Consider the following 23,892-nt stretch of genomic DNA (forward strand, 5'->3'; position numbering starts at 1 on the left):
TTCAGCCTGCCCCAATTGAATTCTGGTCCCTCAGATCTTAGTGTACCAGTCTGGGCACAGTGTTCTGACTGATACCTGTCCAGAAGTAGGAAGGGTTTAAAGGCTTTATTTTGTGCTCCTCCTCCCCAGTAATTTCTTTGCTACCTAAATCTTGAGTTTAATTCCCCCTACCAAGCTCCAGAATGTCTTTCCTGGAAAATATATTCAAGGATTAGGACATAGGTATTAACTATGAAGCCATAGTCTTTTGATTATTGAGGAAGAGGAAGCAATAAGAGCTTTGCCTATATCCAATTTCTGTGACAATTGGTCTAAAAAGGGAGAATAAAGGGCTGTGCTTTTCACAACAGGAGTTCTCTCATTCTGGGTATAAAAACAAACACAAGGATATAAATGAACTCTTGAATGCTCTATTCGAACTGAATACACTGGGTTTCCTCTACACTTTTCCGTGGAGTTATCTGCCTTGCTAGATCCTCTGGATTGCACATGGTTCTTGTAACCAAGATGATCTAGTAATTGTCAGAATAGTTCCCTTATCCATTGGGTATTTGGAAGTGCTAAATTTGGGGTGAGTTTTTAATGTTATTCCTTTTCCTGGCTTCCTGTTCCCACCCAAAGCCTCACTATCCAGGTACTTATAATGATCCTGGAAAATCTTCAAGCTTCTACAATATTTAGCTACTCCAAGAGTGTAGTTCTGAGCAGTTAGTTGCAAAGCCTACTTTCTGCAAGGAGATATTCATCAGATCAAGAATGCAACTTGATTGGCAGGAAAGAATGGTGTTCTACCGCTTCAATCTCTGACTGTTCTTTCCTCTCCTCCTCCCCAAAATTCCAATTGTCTTCCTTTCATTCTGATCTCAAAATAATAGCTCACACCTGTATCTTTGAGATTTTCCCAAGCCACAGGACAGAAGCAGCTTGGGTTTCAGTTTCATCCACTCACAGGCCAGAGACACTGAAAGCTAGAACGACGCAGACCTCTTAACTCTCCTGATCCTTTCACTCGTTCAGCTAGTTCTTATTGTCAACTAAATGCCCATCGCAGTGATGAGATATTAGCGTTTCTCACTAATGTGGGCTAAGCAGCACTCAGAAATAGCTGTCTGCAAACCCAGTCATTGTTTATTTATGATGTTCACATGATAGGCTGCAACATTTCATAAAGGCCTACCCCTCCTGACACAGTTACGTGACCAGACTGAGATTTCCCGCTGTATGTTCTCCTTTTCCCTCTCCTCCTCCTCCTTGGGATGACCAGTTCTTCCATACTATACCAGTTCTTTATGTGAGGGCAGTTCCACATTGAGTTGGGACTGAAAACAAAGATGCAGACGGAGCCATGCATGCAAAGCATGTGAGGGGAAGTGGGCACACAGAGTGATGCAGTCCCAGGCAGCAACGACATCAAATAAATCACTGGGCTTCATTCAGACATCGTGTCACCTACAATGATCATGACAAAAGTGACTTTGCCCAAAGAAGAATGTATCTGTCTTCTTAAGATGCTATCAAAAAGGGCACATTTTTAGTGATGGGATCCAGTTTAAAAACTCCGTGGGACATTGTAGTAAGTTTGCTTATTTATAGAATTCTGAGAAACTAGCAAGAAGACCAAGTAGGGTTACTCTAGGGAGTCAAATTATTTATAAGTCAAGATGCCTATCATCATGTCAAGCTCAGTCCATTTGACATATATTGTGTTAAAATGTTACTTTTCTTTCATATGAAGATATATTAGAACAGAAAAGATGATGAAAACTAGATGTATCATTTTTGGCAAAGTATTAACAATGGTTACAATCTGATGATGTATACAGTTCTTTATAATGCTCACTCTACTTTTCAATGTTTGACTGAAATTACAAATAAATGAGCAGTAAGCAATATTTATTTTACAGATGTTTGTTTACTCGTTCCCTCTGTTTTTAAGGCCAAAAATCTCATATTTCTTACAAAGTAATAAGGAATTTGATAGGCTGAAAAAATAAAAGATTCGCATGATGGATTAGGCAGAATATTCTTAAAAGATACACACACACACATATATGCTATTTTGGTGGCAAGAGGTACTCTATAGACACAGTTAAAGTTAAAGATTGATGTTTTAAGTGAGATGTCTTTCCATAGACCCTGGCATTTTTAAATACTTGGCCCCCAGTTAGTGGCACTTTGGGTAGAGGCTTAGGGAAGTTGTTGAGAGACTGTTTCTGGAATAAACAACCCAGCACCCAAGGGAGTGGAAAAGGAGATGTCGCTCGTGGACTGAAGCAGGACAGCTCTTGAAAGGCTTCACTGCCAGGCCCAGTTTGCATTCTCACTTTATCCACTAAAACCACAAAGTGGGGTAGGCAAACAGGCAGGGTTTTATAGAAGCACATGTGGTAGTCAACAGGTTGTTAAGGGCAGTCAACGGTCCATTCATTGTTTTAGGTGATTTTCCAGGTCATTCTGATTCAGGTAGCAAATAGAGTCACGCTTGACAAACAGGCAGTGCAATCAGTGCTTTAAGTCAATCACTAATAATGCAATAAATCAGTATCTAATAATTGGCTCCTTCTGCCTTATTCTACTTTAGTGTGGCCTTGCTGGAGGAAGATTTCATTGGGGGTTGGGCCTTCAGAATTTAAAGACTCTTGCCATTTCATGTTCTCTCTCTCTGCATGTGCTTACTGTTCAAGATGTGAGGCCTCAGCTGTTCCTGCCTCCATGCCTGCCTGCTGCCAGACTCACCTGCTATGATAATGATGGACTTTTATCCCTATCAAACTGTAAGCCCCGAATAAATTTTTCTATAAGTTGGTCGTGGTGATTTATCACAGCAATAGAAAAGTAACTTAAGACAGAAAATGGCACCCTAAAGTGGTTTGGGATCTTGCTATGACAGACCTGATCACGTTTTCTGGAGGAATGTGGAAGATTTGGAAATTTGGCCTGAAAGAATGATCATACACTGTAAGTGAAGATTATTGATGTCTTCTAGTGGGAGACTGGAAAACAGCAATGCTTGAGAGTTATGCAGTAAGGGTCCATTCAGATAAAAGGTTTCCAAGGGAACAATACTAGCAACTGGGCTAGAGCCCATTGTGATATTTTGGAAAAAGAATGAGGCTGTTTTCTGACTTTATCCTAAGAACTTGACTGTGACTAAATTTAATGGTAATGGATTAATTTCTTTAACAGAGAAGATTTGGGGACAGCCTAATATGGACTATCTCTGGTGGTTATTAGTAGTCATCTTATGCAGGTCTACAGTGAAAAGGAGAAAATGGGGCAAAAAGAAACAGAAAATGTACATTTTGAAGATAATAGGAGCACCAGAAAATGTAAAATTGGAACCAACGCTTGTGCTTAAATAGCTAAAGATTTTAAGGAGAGGCCTGATGTGAATGGAAATCAGTGGGTGGCACCCTCAGGGCAAGCCTGCATCCAGCTAAACTTAAACTTGAGGAAAGAAAAGACCTAAGAACTTTCTGTTCCTAGACACAGCAACAAGCACACGCTCTGCAAATGTGACCTTGTCATGGCAGGGTCCACCCCAAGCTAGCCAGAGTTGGCAGTGCCCTCCTTGTCCATGTGGCCCTGGATTCACCGTCATGAAGGTTCCACTAGAACAGGGGTTATGAGTCTTCCTCCAGTTTCCAAGAACCATTGAGACCAGGCAGAAAGCATGGAGGCATTGTGTGGAGCTGTAGAAGTGAAGCTTTTGTTGCATTTGAGTCCCCAAGATGTTTAAGGTGCCAGGGCCATAAAACATGAGAGCTGCACACAGGGAGTGCAGCCGACCTAAGAGGGAGGTGTGTCTTATAAGCAGCCAAGGTGGAGAAGTGGGGCCATCAGACATGGAGTTCAAGGATTAGAGTTTGCTAGGTTTGGTCCCATATTTCCTCACCTCATCTGCGTTCCTTCCTTTTAGAATGGGAACATATAGTCTGTGTTACTGAATCTTGAAAGTGTGTAGTTTTCTTTTTTTCCTTTTATACTTGGTTACAATTGAAAGATTACCTTGACTCTTAGCAGAGACTTAACTTTTCAGTTTTATTGAGATTAAAAGACTAAGAGGACTTTGGGGATTTGACTAAATGCATTTTGCAGCACGATATGGCCCTGAGCCTGTGGAGACCAAGGAGCAGAATGTATGGTTTGAATGAGATGAATCCTGTAAGATCTAACATTTGAATACTCAGCTCCCAATCAGGGGGGTGTCTTAGTTAGGGTTTCTATTGCTGTGAAGAGACACCATGACCACGGCAACTCTTTTAAAGAAAACATTTAACTGGGGTGGCTCGCTTACAGTTTCAGAGATTCAGTCCACTCTGACCATGAAGGAGAGCATGGCTGCGTGCAGGCAGATGTGGTGCTGGAGCTGAGAGCACCACATGTTGCAGGCAACAGGAAGTTGTGAAGCTTGAGCAAAAGAGACCTCAAAGCCCACCCCTACAGTGACACACTTCCTCCAACAAGGCCACACCTCCTAATAGTGCTACTCCCTTTAGGGGCCATTTTCTTAGGAAGTTTATCCTTACTGGAGGAAGTACTTCATTAAAGGTGGGCTTTGAGAGTTTAAGGACATTTGCCATTTCAATTTTGTCCCTCTGCTTCCTGTTTGTGGTTTGAGGTGTGAGCTCTCAGCTGCTGCTCCAGGTACCTCAGCTGCCATCCTTCTCTGCCCTGATGACAATGATCTCTTATTTCACTGAACCTGTAAACCCAAAATAAATCCTTCTTTCTGTAAGTTACATGGTCATGGTGCTTTATCACAACGATAGAAAAGTAACTGATAGAGAGACCATGAAATAGGATGGTTAGTTTACATTAGCCAGGTTAGCCTAAACTACATTATGAGTCCTTAAAAGTGAAGGATCGTCAGGCGGTTTTGGTGCACACCTTTAATCCCAGCACTCAGAGACAGAGGAAGGCAGATCTTTGTGATTTCGAGGTCAGCCTGCTCTACAAGAGCTGGTTCCAGAACAGGTACAGAGAAACCATGCCCCCCAAAACACAACAAACAAACAAACAAAGAGGATCATCTATAGCTGGAAGCAGAGGAGAGAGCGGAACACTGCTGAGTGTTTTGGAATGCGAAACTTCAACATATGGTGTGTGGTGGAAGATGAGGCCTGAAGAACTTGAGCATCTCAGTGCGCTCAGGGGCCTCCTGGCCTGCAGCCTCTAAGGAATGAATAGGTGCTGTCCTGCTGTCGCCTCTCCAATCCTAAAAACAATCAGAACAAACCAGGAGGCCAATTCTCCTTCATAACCTCCAAGTAGGAGAAAGGCTTGCCAACAACTTAATTTCTGCCTAGAGAAACAGAACAGACAATAGAGGAGCTTCTCAGAGCTCATCAGACTTTGGATGCACAGAACTGTGAGGTCATGATTCCCGTTGCTTCTAATATGCATTAGCTGCAAGAACGATGGGGAGATGGCAAAGATGAAGGACAAGACTGGGCCATTTGTTGTTAACCTGGTACAGCCCCTTGTCAGGAAAAGGAGAACTCCTTCTATGCACCGTCGGTGTTCACTCAGTAAACTAAGGAGGAAATCATTGCCCAGTTCATTGTTTTTACTGTCAGATGTACCCGATAGTCCCCAGGTCTTCTAAATGCCAGGCACAATGTATTGAGTAATATGTCTTGATTGTCATATGTATTGTTGCCACATTTTACAAAGGGAGAAATAGGCACCACAGAGTCTAACTCATGTGCATCAGGAACCAGCAAGGGATAAGAGTAGAAACACAAACTCAGGGGCATGAATCCAGAGATCCTGCTCCAGAAATTGAGCTCCAGGCCCCGTGACTGCACTTGTTGTCATGTCTATTCTGAGTTAAAACAGAACCCAACAAAAGAAAAGGAGTTGAAAGCCGTTTCTAAGGGGAACAAGGATCACAAGCATTAGTGTTTAATAGCCTGTTTTGATTTTTTTATCCTTCATCCTCCAAAAAAAAAAAATGAAATTGTGACTCGTGTATGGGAAAATGGCCATAATTGGAGGGGGTCTCATAGAAGAACATGAGAGTAACATTCTTTTAATGATTACCTTGAAGGAAAATAATCCCAAGGTAAGATCCATTAGAGGGCTGCAACAGTTGATTAAAAAAAGATAGGAGTTCAAACCCAGGTACAGTGATGAGGCCGAAACAAGGGAATCCTCTGGAGAGAAGGAGGAGTAGGTCCTTCAGTTGTAAAGTACAATATGCTGTTCAGAGAGAAGAAACGAGTCCATTTTTTAGAATAATTCTCAGCCCTCGGGTCTCAGGAATTCATTGGACAAATACGTAGCAAAAGAAGATAAATTTGGGTAGGAAGACCCTGGTTCATTGCTAGACATTGTCCCTTAAATAATGCACCAAAAGGCAGATGACTGTAAGACTCTAGAAAGCAAGAGAGATTCCAATCAATGTCGGTTAGCTATTTTTTTTGTTTGTTTGTTTTTTGTTTTGGTTTTTTGGGCAGGGTTTCTCTGTGTAGCTTTGAGTACTGTTCTGGAACTTTCTCTGTGGCCCAGGCTGGTCTCCAACTCACAGAAATCACCTGCTCTGTTTTCCTGCATGCTGGGATTAAAGGCCTGCACCACCACCACCTGGCATGGATACCATTTTTAACAAGTATTTCCCTGTTTTCCTTACGAGATGACTTTTCCATATCTATCAAGTCTGTCAATAAGTCATTTCCCATCATAGAGCATTAGGTGATAATAACATCTAGGAATACTAAATACAGCGGAAATGGTGAGAAGCGTAATTAGAAAATGAAAGAATGCTGTGCTTTTTCTCAATCCTAAGAAGAGGGAGGGAGCCTAATCGGACCCATGCTTTTGACAATGACGCCTCACGCTCCTGTGTACTTCTGTGTAGTGGCATGGCTCTCCTTCAGTTCTCTCAGCTGTCTTGAATTCTGATTATGAATTCCTTGTTTTATGTTTTCCTACTGCGTACGAGCTGAACCAAAGCTGCTTCGCTCCAAAAATGCTGAATGATACGTTGGATCTATTATCTTCTATTTTTGAGTAGACTAGCCTACAGGAAGGAAGGTGAAAATATAGCAGTGAGAGCGTATCACAACATAGTGCCAGGAAGAATTTCTCCCCCCCGTTATCAAATAAAGCAACTCCGAATGCATTCAAGACTAAGTGCTGATATAGCACTATGCAGGCAAATGTACGTATAAGTTAACACATATGTGGAAACCAAAGTGCAGTTTAATTAATTTACTCCCTGATCAAATGCTTTGCTTCAGGGAACTGGTTTCCTTTCATTGCTTAAGTATCTTTCTAGGAGCCTCGAGTCGAGGAGATTTTGTCTAGATCTCTGAATGATATTTCCTCCCAGCTTTTTAAAAATCTTACGTTCACTCCATAGATGTCATCAGTCTGCAGTGTGTGAAAGTGCACCATTTTCCCCGTGCTTGACCAAATGTTTCATTTCCGGAAAATTAAGTTACTGAAATCCAGCAAACAGATGGTCAGAGTCCTGCAGATCTTGCTCCTCTGTGAAATGTATGATCTGAATTCTTCCCATACGCTTTGGAAACTAGCAAGGATTCTCCTTGTCGGCTACTGTACTGTGGTTGTTGCTGCAATGTTCAGTCATTTTTCAAATTCACATACCTGGGACATCAGGAAGAAGATGTTCCAGATTTATTCATGTTTACACACACACACACACACACACACACACACAATTGGTCAAGCCATGTGAACTTGGTTGAAATGTATCAGGTATTTTAATTAATTACCACGTGCTACATGATTTAAAATTACATGATTACACAGGGGGATAAAAGCCTGATTTTCCCTATTAATAGTTTTTAAATATGAAGCCGGGCGGTGGTGGTGCACGCCTAAAATCCCAGCACTCGGGAGGCAGAGGCAGGCGGATCTCTGGGAGTTCGAGGCCAGCCTGGTCTACAAGATCTAGTTCCAAAAAAGGAACCAAAAAGCTACAGAGAAACCCTGTTGCGAAAATCTAAAAAAAAAAAAGTTTTTAAATATCATATTATCCAGGCTAAAGAAATATTTCAAAGAATATAATGTAGGAGTTTGGTAAACAAGATAGTCCTGCTCCTTTATATACATTTTTTTTCTTCTTGGGTATAAAAGATTTGATCATTTAACAAGAATAAAATCAATCCATGAGGAAGTTTGACATTTTCTCAACAGTCCATTATAACCTTATTTTTAGAAAAATAACTGGGCATGGTAGCTCATACCTATAATCCTCGCATTCAGGAGATTGAGACAGGAAGGTTGTTATGAATCCAAAGTCAAATGGAGCTACATAGTCAATTCTAAGCCAAGCTAGGACATAGTATCAGGTCCTGCCCCCCCCCAAAATTATTAATAATTGTTCAGAAGAAAGTCTTTATTTTGGGGAAGACTTTCCAGCTGTCTCTCAGTGTATTCTTTGGGAAATGTACGAAGCGGTAGACTGTTGTCAAAGGAAAGCCAACGGCAGTGACAACATGACCTTACATTTCTAAACTATCTTTTCCAGTTGGGTGCGTATGGCCTTTACTTGGATATGCTGCTTTAAGAAAATATCTGTGTGTTTAATTATTCAAAATATCCTGTGTGGGAAATAGCAAAAATCCCACTTAGTCCTTTTGTTAAGATACTAAATAGTGGACATTTGTGGAGTCCCAAGCTTGCAATTAGCATGCCACAAAATAGATGACAGAAAAATCTTAGTAGTCGGTTCCTTACTTTTGACCTAAGACATTTGGGGGATGTTTCCAGGTTATGTAACTTGTAATAAACCCCACCCCATGTATGAGTCTGTTGAAACCATGGTGTAGATAGGGAAAGGGAGAAAAAGAATCTATTAATGGATGCTCTCTTAAACCACTAACAACTCAGGTACTTAAAAACACATATGTTAATAAAGCATATGTAGAGGCGCTTGAGGATTGACACATGTATTCAGATCATGTAGGTAGCCGAGTGTGTTTCTGTTTTCCTTCTTTTTTTTTTCTTATTCATTGTGTCTGTTCCTCACTGGGACAGAAGGTTTTGATATTTAAGGAAGCCAGTCTCCCCAGAACACTACAGGTGTGCACAGGTAGATGAACTAGAGGAAGGGAACTAGTTAATCATACACTCCGATAAGGCACTTAGCAGCTTTCCTCATGGAACTGATCCGGAAGAATCCGAAATTCAGCAGAACCCCCCTGTGATTCTTGCTTTTGCTGTGAGCCTTTCTTCGTTCTTGTTATTTCGTTTGGTTTCCCAGGAGGTGGGAGTTACTAATTTTTGTTCATGACGTTTTATGTTGATGTTGTCATTGTTCCTCTCTTAAATGCAGGTAAAATATGCCATTGCTTTGTGCTGTTAGAATTGTTTCTTTGTACAAAAAAAAAAAAAAGTGAAGGCCAAATGGCTGAAGACTTTTGTTGACCCAGACCAGCACTGAAATTTAAAGATCAAAGAAGGGAATAATATAATGCTCAGACAGCTAACATATCAGGCACAATGTAGCCTTCCATGGCTAACCATTATTTTACTGCGGAAGTATTTACGAAATGCTTTAGAGCCCTGAAGGTCTTCTGTGCAGCATAGCGTCCTGAGTAACCAGGGCTCAGCGATACTTCACCTTGTTCCCAGTGATCTTCACACTGGGCAGCAGCTTCTGCCTTCTTCATCAGCCTGAGAAACAGAGCAACTCTGGCTGCGATGTTTCTTCAGTCAGTCATGTGTGAAATTCATCTCTTCTGCATTAAATATCAATTGTATAGAGATGCCCTCGTATGCTTTTTTTTAAGACAATATGCTTAATATTGGAGATGATCCTAAGAAATTATACATATCTCAATATGATAGTCTAATTAAGTCCTAATTAGCAATTCACTGTGCTAAAACTTAGTTTTTCAGTATAGAAATAACTTCAATATGCATAGAAAATAAAGATATAGTTTTTGGAAACATTAGAATTTCAAAAATATAAGGCGGCACATGTGGGATATGGAGGTGTTAAGAATCTTAAGTGTGGGTTTCTCCAAGCTTTAAGCTTCAACAGTTTCATGTAATCAGCGAGCTTGCCAAACAGTATCAAAAACCTCATTTTCTTCAAGTGCTTTATTTATCTTTAATAGAACCTTCATCACCCTGGTGTTGTAAATTTGGAGTGTATGTTTGAGACGCCTGAAAGAGTGTTTGTTGTTATGGAAAAACTCCATGGAGACATGCTGGAGATGATCTTGTCAAGTGAAAAGGGCAGGTTGCCAGAACACATAACGAAGTTTTTAATTACTCAGGTAAGAAATCAATTAGAGACAGAAAAAAATAGTATTCGACATCAGATGTTACCACTGTTTAACTTCAGCTCTCTAGCCTTGTTGTTTGGTCTCTGCTTCTAGTCTAAACGACCACCAGAATAGATTAAAGGGAGGAGTATATCTTCTTACTTGTGTTTATGTCATTCAGAGTCCAGTATACAAAATTCGTAGCTTATAAACTGACCCACGCATTAAAGCTGTGCTAGAAATTTTAATACTACAGTGACTTAATCCTGGTTCACTGCAGATATTCGAGGTAGTGTTTCTGTGCCATGTGGTGAGTTCCTTTGTCTACACCTGCATTTGTGGCTATCTGATGCCATGTAAGAATATGCTACTTCCATGGAAACATCTTTAGCAATCTACTATGTTAACTGTGGACGATTTGAGTGTCTCAAATTTAAAGAACCTTGACAAGTCAATGTGGGGTTTCTCTTGACCTTTCAAATTCATGTTGCAGTTCACCTCAGTAATACCTTGAAGTTCGTTATGCGTCTTGAAGTGAATTAGTAATATCTCGAGATGAAGTTATTTTGATGATCTTCTTTATAGATACTAGTGGCTTTGCGGCATCTTCATTTTAAAAACATCGTTCACTGTGACCTCAAGCCAGAGAATGTGTTGCTGGCATCGGCCGATCCATTTCCTCAGGCAAGTTCAAAAGCCACTCTCTGCAGAAAGCAGCTCGACAGCCTCGCTGGCTCTGAGCAGCTTTCTCCCTCTTCCTTTTTTTATTATTTATTCTTTTGCCCCTTAAGCTCTGAATTTGAAGTCTCCCCTTAGTATTTTCATTCCCGTGTTGCCTTATGTCTCTGGATAGCGGTGTTGCTCCCTTCTCACAGAGCCATTTTGATGATACTCATCTGTGCTTCTCCATCATTGCTGGGCTTCCTTAGAGCAGGTGCTTCCAGGCCTGTGTGGAAAGCATGACGTTGACACTGACAATATCTTAGCATCCCAGGGATGTTGCGTGCTCTCTGAGCCTGGCAACCAGGGCAAGCTTCCCTTTCTTACACACAGTGGTCGGAAAAGGCTGGACCTCTTTTTAGGGACCCTATGCCTTCAGTATTTGGTCAGGGTGAGTGTCTGGTCTTGCTGTGCTGAGACCTTCAGGTCCCACCTGCTGGCCCATACAGAGCTAACTTTGATAGTTATTGTGGATTCTGCCATCTTCCTCCTTACTCCTTATTTTTCATTTATATAAGCCCATGAAATAAGGCCATCATTACCAGTTTGCTTGTTTTCCTTCCTAGTGACCAATGCTCCAAACTGATCATGCTTATCCACAAAGTTATCTTTTGATATTGGGCCAGAAAGGAAAAGATTTACAGGATCCTTTCTTAAATGAAACACCAGTTTTGTCTTGTGCCATAAACTACTGTCTTCAAAGATAGACGGTAGAAAGTAGCATTTAGTCCTCCAGGGGCAGTTGTTGTCTGTATTTCTGAATACCTCTGGTAGAGCTGAGCTAATGAAAACCCAAGCTCACTGTCTCAGCAAATTCCTACTGTCAACAGGTGAAACTTTGTGACTTTGGTTTTGCCCGGATCATTGGAGAGAAGTCTTTCCGAAGGTCAGTGGTGGGTACCCCAGCCTACCTGGCACCTGAGGTCCTGAGGAACAAGGGCTATAATCGCTCTCTAGACATGTGGTCTGTTGGAGTCATCATCTATGTGAGCCTCAGCGGCACCTTCCCTTTTAATGAAGACGAAGACATTCATGACCAGATACAGAATGCAGCCTTCATGTACCCGCCCAACCCTTGGAAGGAGATTTCTCCTGAAGGTAATCCGTTCCCTTCAAAGGGGGCATTGGCTTCTGTCTTCAGTGTGTGCTCTCAGTTGGCTTTTAGTCGCTGAAGTGAAAAATGCTCATTGTGTTGTGTTCACTGGAGTGAAAGCAAAAATCCTTTAAAATGGATTGAGAAGTAGCACAATTCCAAATCCAGAATGTCATTTAGTGAAATGTGTGTTTGCCAGATTAGACATCGGAAAGTTGCACCTAAAGGTAAGTGAAGCAGCCAAGCAGAACTGTGCACATTGGACATGTTTGTGCTGCTGTGACAGCCGAGAGCCTTCACCGGGGTTTGGGATTATGTTCTTCTAAAGTCTCACCAACACGAGTTTATGACATTGACGTTTCCATTATCATACCATTAATATTCCTCCTGTTTACTTTGTGTAACAGCGGAGAATGAATTTTTTCTTTGGCCACTTCCTAGAAATGTTGGGGTTTTTTTGCTTTTGTTCAGTATGAGAACACACTTGTATGCCATGACACTTTTAGGGTAGGATACCTTGGCAGTCTTGCATTATTTTAACTGATATTCTTGTTTATCAGTACTTCTCTTATCTTAAGGGAATAGACATAGTTTCAGTGTCAGAAACTGGTGGGCCGTAGGAAATAATTAGTTCAAGCTTTTGAAAGTTGTTCTTTGGTGAGTGTACTTGGGGGTTCATTTAATTCTCACAAAAAAATCCTGTAAAATAGGTTCTGTTTTTAAACCTGTGTCATGAAAACTAAAGATATAAGGAAGTGATATCAGGTGCCAAGATCGTTACACTAGTTAGTGGCAGGGCCAGAACTCACAAGTAGTGTGAGCATGCTTGGTTGATCCCTAACACTGCTTTGGTAGTTGGGTGATACAACGTTCAAAAGTCTTCTAATTTCCACTATTGAAAGAGGATGACATGTCCACAGCTAGCCCCCACATTGATACCTGTTCATGAACATGCCAGTTCAGATGTGGGAAGGGCGTAGGTAAGCTGCATGCAGTAGATGCACCCCTTAGATACTGATGATGTTAAGTGGCCAGGGCAAGAAATCTTTATTGAGCTTTAGTGGGTATTACTATTAGCAACCTTTAGCATCCTCTACTTTCTTGTCAATTGTAGCCAGATAGATATGTCTTAAAGGAATCTGGACTGCCCACATAAGAGCTATGGCGTATGCCAAAGGAATGGATCCAGAATTCAGGGAAAGGCTTAAGTAAAGTGTAATCATCATTCTTTCCCAGTGACCATGTCTTTTGTCAGGAAATAATGCCAATTAGAGGAGACGAGCCCTCACGCTTCATATCTCTTATGCAGTAAAATAACTTGATGCTGTTGCCAGAGTATAGATGAAAGATATCCCTAGCACTTGTCAGATGCTTCCTTGTTCTCATCCTCAGGAACAGATAATAGTAACATAGACTGCAGTGGCTGTAAAAAGAGTAGTTAGGAAATCACAATCTATACCCACAACACAGTTTGGGATAGAATGTAAAAATGTGTGACATTAGCATGAAAAGTGGATGGCAAAGTGAGTTCTTCATTTGGAAAGATGGTCATTTATTTTCTTGAGTCTTCAACTAAATTTAAAATCACAGCCTCCAAATTCAGAGAAGAGAGATTCACTGTGGCTGAGCTGGTCAGAACCGAGTCTTGAGAAGAGATCTAGAACTCGCTCATCCCTAGAGAATGCAGAAGACCATGTGTAACATTTAGCGAAGGAAATTATCGAGTGTAACTCAAATTACCTAGTGTAACTTATTTGCATTTGACCAAGGAATACCCACCCATTTCATTTGGCTGGGCAAAGCTGAGATTTCCAACCACTCAGGCCAGGTGACACTGATACCAGCCCAGGAGGAAGATTAAATTTTCCTTCTTCTAAAGGACTAAGCATCAACTCGGGAAGAAATTGGCCTCTGTGCCTGTGCCTCCTTCTGGCCTATCCAGACTTGAGTAAAACTGTACTATTGCTTTGCTGGGGTCTGGGGGGCAAATGATTGTTTCCCTGCCTCTGAATGAACTCATACTTGAGTAACGAATTGTGTCACAGGAACAGCTGAAGAGTTAAAAATGTCATTCTGTCCTACTGTCTCACTGAGAATAGATAATTCCCTGATTAGAAAACGAAGCAGGACATTAGTGGGTACTTGAAGCCTATCAGAAATGACAAACACACAGGCAAAACTGGAGCCTGGCATGGTGAGTGCAACTATCATAGACCGCTGGGGAGACTCATGGTGCTTTACACCACAACACAGTCGCTGAAAAATCAGGACATTGCAAAACGAGAAGCCAGCCAGTGCCATGGTTATAGCAGCAAACGGAAGGGTCAGCAATCTCATATCTGAGATATAGTTAAGATTTACATTCTAACCAAGCACCGTTTGCCTTCATTGAAAGCGGAGTCATGATATCTACATGATAAGGTAGTGTGCTGCCTAATTTCATGTCAACACAGGCTAGAGTCGTCTATGAGGCAGGAACCTAATTGAGAAAATGCCACCATCATGTCTGTAGGCAAGTCTGTAGAGAATTTTCTTAAATAGTGATGGATGGGGAAAGGCTCAGCCCATTGTCAAGGATGCCATCCCTGGGTTGGTAGTCCTGGGCTCTATAAGGAAGGAGGTTGAGCAAGCCATGCACCCCTCCATAACCTCTGTGTCAGCTCCTGCCTCCAGGTTCCTAGCATGCTTGAGTTCCTGCCCTCACTGTTTGTTGATGATGAATTATTATATGAAATTGTGTGTGAAATAAACCCTTTCCTCCCCAAGTTGCTTTTGGTCATGGTGCTTCATCACAGCAATAGTAACCCTAACTAAGACAGGGAGTACTGAAGTGTGAATGAGATTAAATCTTAGAGGCATCTTTCCAAGCTAGGATGGGCCCAGCCATGCTTGTGAATTGGGAGAGTATTGCAGAACCCTGAGCTAAACAACATGACCTCATTGGCAAACAACAATGGATTGTGTAAATTTATAAGCTCTTTGCAAACTTCTGTTTCTGAACTCCTTAGGACCTTCCTTGTTTCAATAGCAGAAACTATGACAAGCAAATAGGATTATTTTATCGAGCCCCACTTATGAAATGTAAAAAGTAAACCTTCAGTTCATCTGGTTCCTGCAATCCACATGTGATGTTCTTCCCTCTCTCAAGGCTGCTTTATTCTGTGATAACTTTCTCCTCACATTGTCTTCCTTGTAGTGCAAATTCTGTCCTACTATGTCCAAGCTTACCTGTTCCTGACTATTATACATGGTCGCAAAATGGAAGTCAGCATGTTTATGGAGACAATCTCTGAATGGGGTAACAATTGTCCGTTTTCAGGTCCCAGAGCAATCACACAGTTATCCTAGGAGCCCGATTATAATGTTCAGATTATCCTTGTGGATAAGAACAACTCAACCAAGAAAGAGAAAGGAAACTACTGCAGGAAAAAAAAGATGCTAAGCTAAAATCATATGTAAAGACATTAACAGGTGTCAGGAAAAACAGGGTTTCTCTGGTTTTGTGTGTGTGTGTGTGTGTGTGTGTGTGTGTGTGTGTGTGTGTGTGTGTAAGAGAGTATGTGTGTGAGAGAGAGAAAGAAGGAGAGGGAGAGAGAAAAGAACGTGGTTTGGAAAATGAGAAAATTTTAGGAAAATTACATCATACATATTACCAAACTGAAATGGAGACAAACTACTAGCTCACACTTCAATAGAATCTGCCAAGGAGCCTAGCGCTCAGCATTCTTACCATGCATGAATTCATACATCAATCCCTAATCTTGAAGTAGGACTGTTACAGACTCTAATTTAAAGGTGCAGGGACATAAACATAGAGTTAAGGAACCTGTGTGAATGTTGCAGTTTCAAATCCCAACAGCTGCCCTAGGTTAGATGTTTCTACGCACAACACTCCCAGCCTCTAGGTAATCGTTTTATTTATCCTGCTGTATTTACTTTTGCTGTGGTATTCATTATTTTACCAGAGAAGCAACACAATGTTTAATAATCACTATAGGTACTGAAAATAGTATCATAGTACAATGAAGAACTGAGTTGGCAATGTCACGTGTACAATCATGCTAATTTCTGTCCAGTAACTTATTCCTTTAGATCATTGGTTTTCTAACCAAAATATGTTGATATACATTACTGCCTGGGATGCTATATTAGATGATATTGCACTAGAAATTCATTGATTGACGGAATTGTATTAGTTTAAAGTTTACTGTCTTTTCCATCCTCTTTCCAGACTGTTCTTCATCCTGTCTGTCTATCTACCCATGTATTACCAGTCCATGTATCCATCTATCACATATGCACTTTTGAGTATTGTCCATGTATTTAACTGTAGTTATCTGTAACAGCCCCACTACATATACTCATTAGACCATAGCTCAAGTGAAATAGCAGCGTGAAGTTAAATATAACTGAGCCTGGGGAGATGTTTCAGGGGATAAAGCCCTTGTCATCTAAGTGTGAGAACTGAAGTTCTGCTGGGTGGCCTGTCAGTAATTCCAGAACTCTGAAGGCAGAAACAGGACCTCCCAAAGAAGCTGGCCAGCTAGACTAGCCATATCAGTGAGTTCTTGGCCTAATGAGAGACCCGAATTCATGAGTAAGACAGTGTGTGTGTGTGTGCGTGTGTGTGTGTGTGTGCGTGTGTGTGTGTGTGTGCGTGTGTGTGTGTGTGTGCGCGCGGGCAATAGTGCATGTGTACAAAGGAGGTTCCCCAGAATGAACTGTCATGATAAACACCTGTATAGAGGAGATGTTTCCTAAGAGAATGAGTGTTCACCATGTTAACCCATTCTAAAGCAGTCTATGTGTGGGGCTGTGTATCATTTTGTCACTTTTCCAAGCTGGATTGTCATTATCATTACGAATGTATCCATCACTACCAATGGCAATTAGACCTGGCCTCACTATTTCCTCCAGCTTTAGCTCAGTCCAGCTTATGGTGAGGGCTAAGCATATCCACTCTGTTACTTTTAGTCCTGTCTTGGAAGGACCAGAACTCATGGTCTATCTTTAAATGATGGCTTGATTTGATAAATTTACTTCATCATATGGAAAGGGAAGTTAGCTGTCACCTAAATAACTTTTAGATGTCCAGGTGAGGCTACAAACAGTTCTGTGTCTCTCCTTCCATTGCGTTCTTAAATTTTCACAACAGGGAAGATGCAGATTTCTCTGTGCTTGTTACATCCAGTACATCAGGATGATCCCGGATACCACTAAGACTGTCAGAAAAACTGTGAGACCCAGCCCATAACTCAAGAGCTAGTACTGTGGTTGTTGGCAGAGAGTCAAAACAAGGGTGTTTGTAAGACAGGAGAGTCTAATAGGTTTGCCAGTGAATATCTCTGATAGTTGATTATTTGTAAGCCTTTTATGGTCTCGCTCTAGGTGGTCTGTAAACTTTCAACTCTGGCATGGAACAGTGAGTGGAGCTAGATTAAAATGAGGATGTCTGTTTATCTGTTCATCGTGTTCTTCCTGGAATGTAAGAAGTTCATAATTTAAACTCTCAAAACTTCACCTCTACCAAGGGGGAAGCAGGAAAAATTAATGCGATGCTCTGTATTACCGAAGTCCACAACCCACACACATGCAGGTGCATAACAAAACCCATTATGTTATGAAAAAACAAAAGGGAATTATTTCTCGGTAATAAGCAGGTAAAGAATTCTAGGATAAAAATAAAATAAGTAAATGGTTCATGGTTCCATTTAAGAACGAAGCTGCTGTTATATAGCTAAAATCCCCCTGAGACACCTGAGAGGTGGGGATCCTCTGAAATACGGAATGTGCTTCTCGATGTTCAAATGAAAAAAAAAAAGTTACAGAATCCATCTGTTGTTCCTAGGGTCTCTCCAAAGCCACATCATTTCTGTCAGGTAGTTGCCATGTTTAAAATATCATGTATATTTTAATCCATGTCAACTCACAAAGACTATGGATAGAAAACACGAGAGTGGGGCGTTTTTTCAAAAGGGAAAAACAGTAAAACTCAGAATGACAGAAGACGATGTGCAGAGAAGTGAAGCTGACGTGTGTGACGTGAGTTTGGGCAGTTCAGGAAATGTGGAGGAAAGGAATCAAGGCACCATATGGACTAAGTTATCCTTGGCATGGACTCCAGTAGAGAGAGCAGGGCTTGTGGGCTAGGTGAGCGGCGGATTATTAGCCTGAGTTTATCAACTAATAATAAACATATACAGTTATTCACATATTGATATTCATCCTTGACTGAGATAACCTTTAAGCTAAGTGTGCAAAAGAACGTGAGTAATGGAACTTCGGTGTCATGGAGAATAGGTGACAAGGGGGCATGAGCCATGTGAGATCCTGACTCAGTACATGTATGTAGTGATGTGCATGGGTGTGTCATTTAATATGTAATTTAATCAAAGATAATGAAGAGGGCCACAGTGAGAAAGGCATTTGTCATCAAACCAAACAAACAAAATTCAGTCGCCAGGACCCAATTAGAAGAGAGAGACAAATCATGCCAGTTGTCCTCAGACCTTCACATGTACTCTGTGGTACCTGCCCACACATACACAAGCACATGCACTCACACACATGCATACACACATGTGCGCACACACTAAATAAATGCAATAAAAAGAGAATTCAGAATAAATGTTTCATATAATGTCAATACTTAATAAACCTGTGTGTCTTAGTATTTGCCTGCCCATAATTGGTGCCAGGCTTGTTCTAAATTACAAAGAGGGCTAGTACATGCAATGTAACATTTAAATAATTGGGAGGAAAACAATAATGTCAAGGAAGATGAAATGATATGAGCCTTTTGCTGTGGGGGCTTTCCTTGAAATAAAGTTGTGTTATGTAGCTACTGATGGCTTAGCTCTCGCTGTGCATCCTAGTCTCAAACTCTCAGCCATCCTTCTGCATCGACCTCCTGAGTTTTGGAATTATTGGCACCTGCCACCAGATCCAGCTGGTGGATCATCACCTTTAATGGAGGGAATCACATTTCTAAAATAGAATGTTCTCGAAATATCTGTGATAGAGGGACAGATTCACATGAACTAATAAGCATGCAGACTAGTACTTTATAAAATATAATAAAAATGTAACAACCATATAAAATATCTATAACAGTTTCTGAAGACTCAGTCTTCTCTTCTGAACTTCTCTCATGGAGCAGAGTTTAGTTAGCACTGGCTTAGGTTTAGAGACTCCTGAATACAATCTAAGTATAGGGGCCTGGAAAGATGGCTCAGCACTTAAGAGCACTAGCTGATCTTGCAAAGAGCCTGGGTTTGGTGCCTAAACCCATGCACTAGCTTACTAAGTTCTGCAATTCAGCTTCCAGAGCTTCTGATGCACTCTTCTGGCCTCTAGGTACCAGGCCTGTAAAACACTAATACACATAAAATAATAAATAAACAAACCTTCGAAAATAGTAGAAATGCTTTTAGACTTTAGACGCTTCTAGGAAGTAAGTAGAAAAGTAGGTGAAATAGGTGTTTTCCAAGCAGTGAGAAGGGGTTTTATTTTGATTCTTAATTTTCCTTATAGACTTGAATCTTTTCTTAAGTGTGTTTGATGACTTTTCAAAATAAATTAAAGCTAAAAATAAGCAAACAAAGTTTCCTGGAACAAATTAAGGGTTGAGAATCCGGCCTTTAATCCCAGCACTCAGGAGGCAGAGTCGAGTGGATTTCTATGAGTTTGGGGCCAGCATGTCCACAGAGCTAATTTCAGGACAACCAGGGATATACAAAGAAATGCTGTCTCAAAAACTAATAATAAGGATTGATGACTGTTTTTGGGGGGGAGGGTGGTAATAATTCTACCACAAATTGTCTAACAGTTATTCAAAATTTTAAATAAACTACATATAATATTTGAATACAAATATCACTAAGCTTTGGGGTTCTATTTTCTTCTCTGTAACACACATCAAGACAATGCAGGTGAGGCAGAAGCTGCCAAGAATCGAAGCTTGCCATGGCCACCCAAAGGAGAATTTCCAAGTGTGAATGTCAGTGGAACTCTCTTTTCCCATAGCCCCTCATTTGCTCAGAATCATAGCAAGAGTTATGTGGTTCCTTTACATGTACGATTGGATTTTACAGCTTTTACTTTCCCCAGAGTTATTCTTAGAAGGAGGAAGGTGATACAGATAAGCAAATACAGAGGGTTGCAAGGCTGGTGAAGTGAGACATAATTTGCTTCTGTGTAACTTGCCTCATTAAGTGAATAAGGACATCCCTGCAGCGATGAATCTGAAAGTGCTCGTCAGAGTAGCAGTACATTGCCATCATCAAATTGATGTGTTCAATTAGAGACATGCATTAAATTTGAGGACGGTTGGTAATGGGCAGTGAAGAAATTACTTTTTTTTCCCCTTTTGAGTTTTGATATTCCCTTATATACCATTAAGGAGGCGAGCAGGCAGTAATCAACACAGAGGCAGTCTGGGAAATTGTCTCACAAGGAGCCCCTGACCCCTGCAGACAGAAGATCATTTTCTGTGTTCACAGGTGAAGTCTGAAGGAGCACCTATTCCCAGGCCACCTGCAGTGTTATTGCTACTCAGATCCGGGGTCACATGACTAGTTGGCATTATCAAGAATTCTGATCAAAGAAGAAGGCTTGACATTCCATATATATATAAATATTAGAAGGACCCTCGCACCAATTTCAAACCTTGTCTTTAGTGCAACATTAATTAGTTATCAAATTGTGATGATTTTGTGACAACAGATTTCTCCTACTTGTGACCCCTAAGAGCATCAACAGTAATACGCTGCCTCTTTTTTCCTCTGATAAGCATGGTTCTAATTTATCCTCTGAATTGAGTTCAATTCCCAGCTGTACAGTATAGATTATATGGTACCCCAAAGTACCCAGTAACTGTAAGATACCACTAAATGTATCCAGACATTCACGTTTTATTTTAAAGTAGTTTTTGCCATTCCAGCTTGATAAGTTCAAGTAAAATTGGCTGTAAGTGTGTTTTTCTCCAGAAATTGGAAAATACAGCCAGCACAAATACAAAGAAAAGCTAAATAAAAGCTGAGCTCCATCACCACATGGTATGTTTTCAAAACCCAACAGCGTTCCAGAATGCTAAGCACTTTAGAAGTAGTGCTTTGCCATGAAACGGAACCAGCTGTGGGTCCTCCCTTCACAACATATTGTTCAAAACAAAAAGAGTAAGCTCAGTGCATGTAAGCTTCGGTTAGACGAGACCCAGAAATCCAATGGCCTGAGAAACAAAAGAACGGCAATTGTCATCTTAATAATTAAACTGTGTTGTAACAGTTTATGGAGCTTGCAGATTCAGCAAGCCTGCTGAATATTAATGAATAGATTGATTTGTCAACATATTAACACCACTGTCAGACATAACAGCACGCAGGAAAGGTGCTGGGACCAGCCAGAGAACTGCTTCAAAATGCTGACTGGGTGCCAGGAATGCAATCACAGTTGATGAACTGAAGTGAATTACGTGGGTCAGAACCTCCGTGGTGAGGGGGGGTTAACATCTCAAATGATCTCAATTTAAAATTCTGGCACTATGTTTAATTCTTAGAAGAGCCTTTCATTGTTTTCATTAAAAGAGAATTTTACAATTGTGAGCCTATGGTATGTGATGATTTTAAAAACTGTCCACCAGTTGAGTGAGTTTTATGTTTTTATGTACAAAAATGCTTCCTATTCAGTGATGTAATATGGGAAAGCCCGTCCCACCAAGAAAGAATTCATTTCTCAGGAAGGCAAGTTCAATATGAATAGCATGATTTTTCTCTGATAAATGACAATGCGAGAAAATGGTCAAAACTTTTATCAGGACAGGTGATATTATAAATCTTCACAGTTGGGTGTTTATTTGTCCACTGACCTTAAAATATTTGTATAATACTTAAATTAAAATAGAAGTTTTTGCTTCTTAAGTTTTAACATAGATGAACTGCAATATGTCTTCTACATGTATTGAAGATGTCTGAGTAAAAGATGAGGAGTGGATAAATATTGATATTTGCTTCCATCCACAATAACTAAAGGGGATACTACAAAGTATATGGTAGAAACAAATTAAGTAATAATTTAAGAAAAATTTTAAAAAATCTTTGTCCTTGTATTGCTCTAGATTGTGCCAATCCACAGAGCATGTATTCCGAATATTCTCAATTTATTCCAGTCATAGAGGACATGCAGGATTAGAGGAGCCCAAATTCTTCTTAAGGAATAATGCAATGGCCAGAAGCATCTCCGTGCTTCGGCACAGCAGTGAGATGGCTCTAATCATCACCCTTTTTCTGAATGGAGGCTCATCATCCCTCGTGTGCACTCCAGTCTCTCCTGTGTTTACATTGCTTTTAAACAAAATCTCAGAACACATCTACCTTGGGGTTCAGCAACTCTGGTTAAGTATAATGTTGCCAGCATAGTGGCACATTCCTGTTACCTCAGCAGTTAGGAACCAGAGGACCAGATGTTGAAAGCCAACTTGTGCTGCATGGTAAAGTATACAATAGTGATACTGCTGTTGCTAATGATGATGATGGTGATGATGATTGAAGATAGTGTGAGGGCAGCATCTCCTTTATTTTAAGATTTTTATTTTAAGGCTGTAAATTCTGTGTTGTTCATAACCCATATTTCCCAATTCTGTAATTAAAAGTTAGGTGTTGACTAAGTTTTCTGATCCTGCCCAGTTCCCACAGTTGCTAAGTCCCAAAGAAATCACACAGAGGTCTACATTAGTTATAAACTGATTGTCCTATTAACTCAGGCTTCTTATTAACTCTTATAACTTATATTAGCCCATTATTCTTGTCTATGCTAGCCACGTGACTCCATACCTTATTTGGTGAGGCAGTCATCTTGCTTCTTCTGTCCTGGGGTCACAACTGCTAAATAAGCTTTCCTCTTCTCAGAATTCTACTGTTCTCTTCGCCCCACCTCTACTTCCTGCCTGATTGTCCTGCCTATACTTCCTGCCTGGCTACTGACTAATCAACATTTATTTAAAATATAATTGACAGGATGCAGACCATGGTCCCATCGCAGTTAGGGGATAGAGGATTATGGGATCCAAATAGAGGATCTAGTTTAGTAAGGCCGCTTGTTTGTTCCTGGCTGCTCAGCCCCAAAATAACCACACAGAAACTTTATTATTTAAATCACTGCTTGGCCTATTAGCTCTAGCTAATATTTGCTAGCACTTACATCTTAATTTAACCCAGCTCCATTAATCTGTGCATTGCCACGAAATTGTGGCCTATCAGCAGAGTTTCAGCACATCTGTGTCCAGCAGCAGCTCCATGGGTTCTAACTCTGCCTTCTTCTTCCTAGCATTCAGTTTAGTTTTCCCCACCTAGCTTTACTCTTTGGCCCTATCACAGGCCAAGACGGTTTCTTTTTTAACCAATGGTATTCACAGCATACAGAGGGGAATCCCACATCAGACCTTGTTTCATATACCTATGAAATATTTTCTTACCAGAATCACCCACTGCTCCAGAATATAGTCATTGTGTAATCCAACTTGCTTGCTATTTCTATCAGTATTTTCTACACAGAAGTTAACTTGAAAGCCCCCCGCTCCAAGTCTTGATCCTAAAATACCAAACGGTATATACTTCCGAATAGTTTCTTTCCTCAATGTTTCTCTTTATATTCATATCCTTCTATTCAGTGCTTCACAGGACCATAGTAACTCAGCTACTAGATGCTTTCAATGCTCTTTTACCTTCAACCTTTTGGAGCACAAAATCTGTTCTAGAAGCCAGTAATCCAGCATTAGCAGGGATCCATGAACAGACACACAGCATCGCCTTCCGCCCAGAGCTAAAAAACCAGAATCCT

General features: G+C 40.7%; 1 protein-coding gene across 2 annotated transcripts in view; it reads left to right on the plus strand.

The window, feature by feature from the left end:
• Nucleotides 1–23,892, plus strand: part of Prkd1 (protein kinase D1) — a 304,282-nt gene that overhangs the window by 267,104 nt on the left and 13,286 nt on the right. For both annotated transcript variants that reach the window (XM_075947930.1, XM_075947928.1), the window contains 3 exons: nt 10,095–10,256; nt 10,830–10,928; nt 11,795–12,062. In XM_075947930.1, the coding sequence (XP_075804045.1) occupies nt 10,095–10,256; nt 10,830–10,928; nt 11,795–12,062 (529 nt within the window). The remainder of the gene's footprint in view (nt 1–10,094; nt 10,257–10,829; nt 10,929–11,794; nt 12,063–23,892) is intronic.

Source organism: Microtus pennsylvanicus, chromosome 14 (genome assembly GCF_037038515.1).
Source record: "Microtus pennsylvanicus isolate mMicPen1 chromosome 14, mMicPen1.hap1, whole genome shotgun sequence".
NCBI lineage: Eukaryota > Metazoa > Chordata > Mammalia > Rodentia > Cricetidae > Microtus > Microtus pennsylvanicus.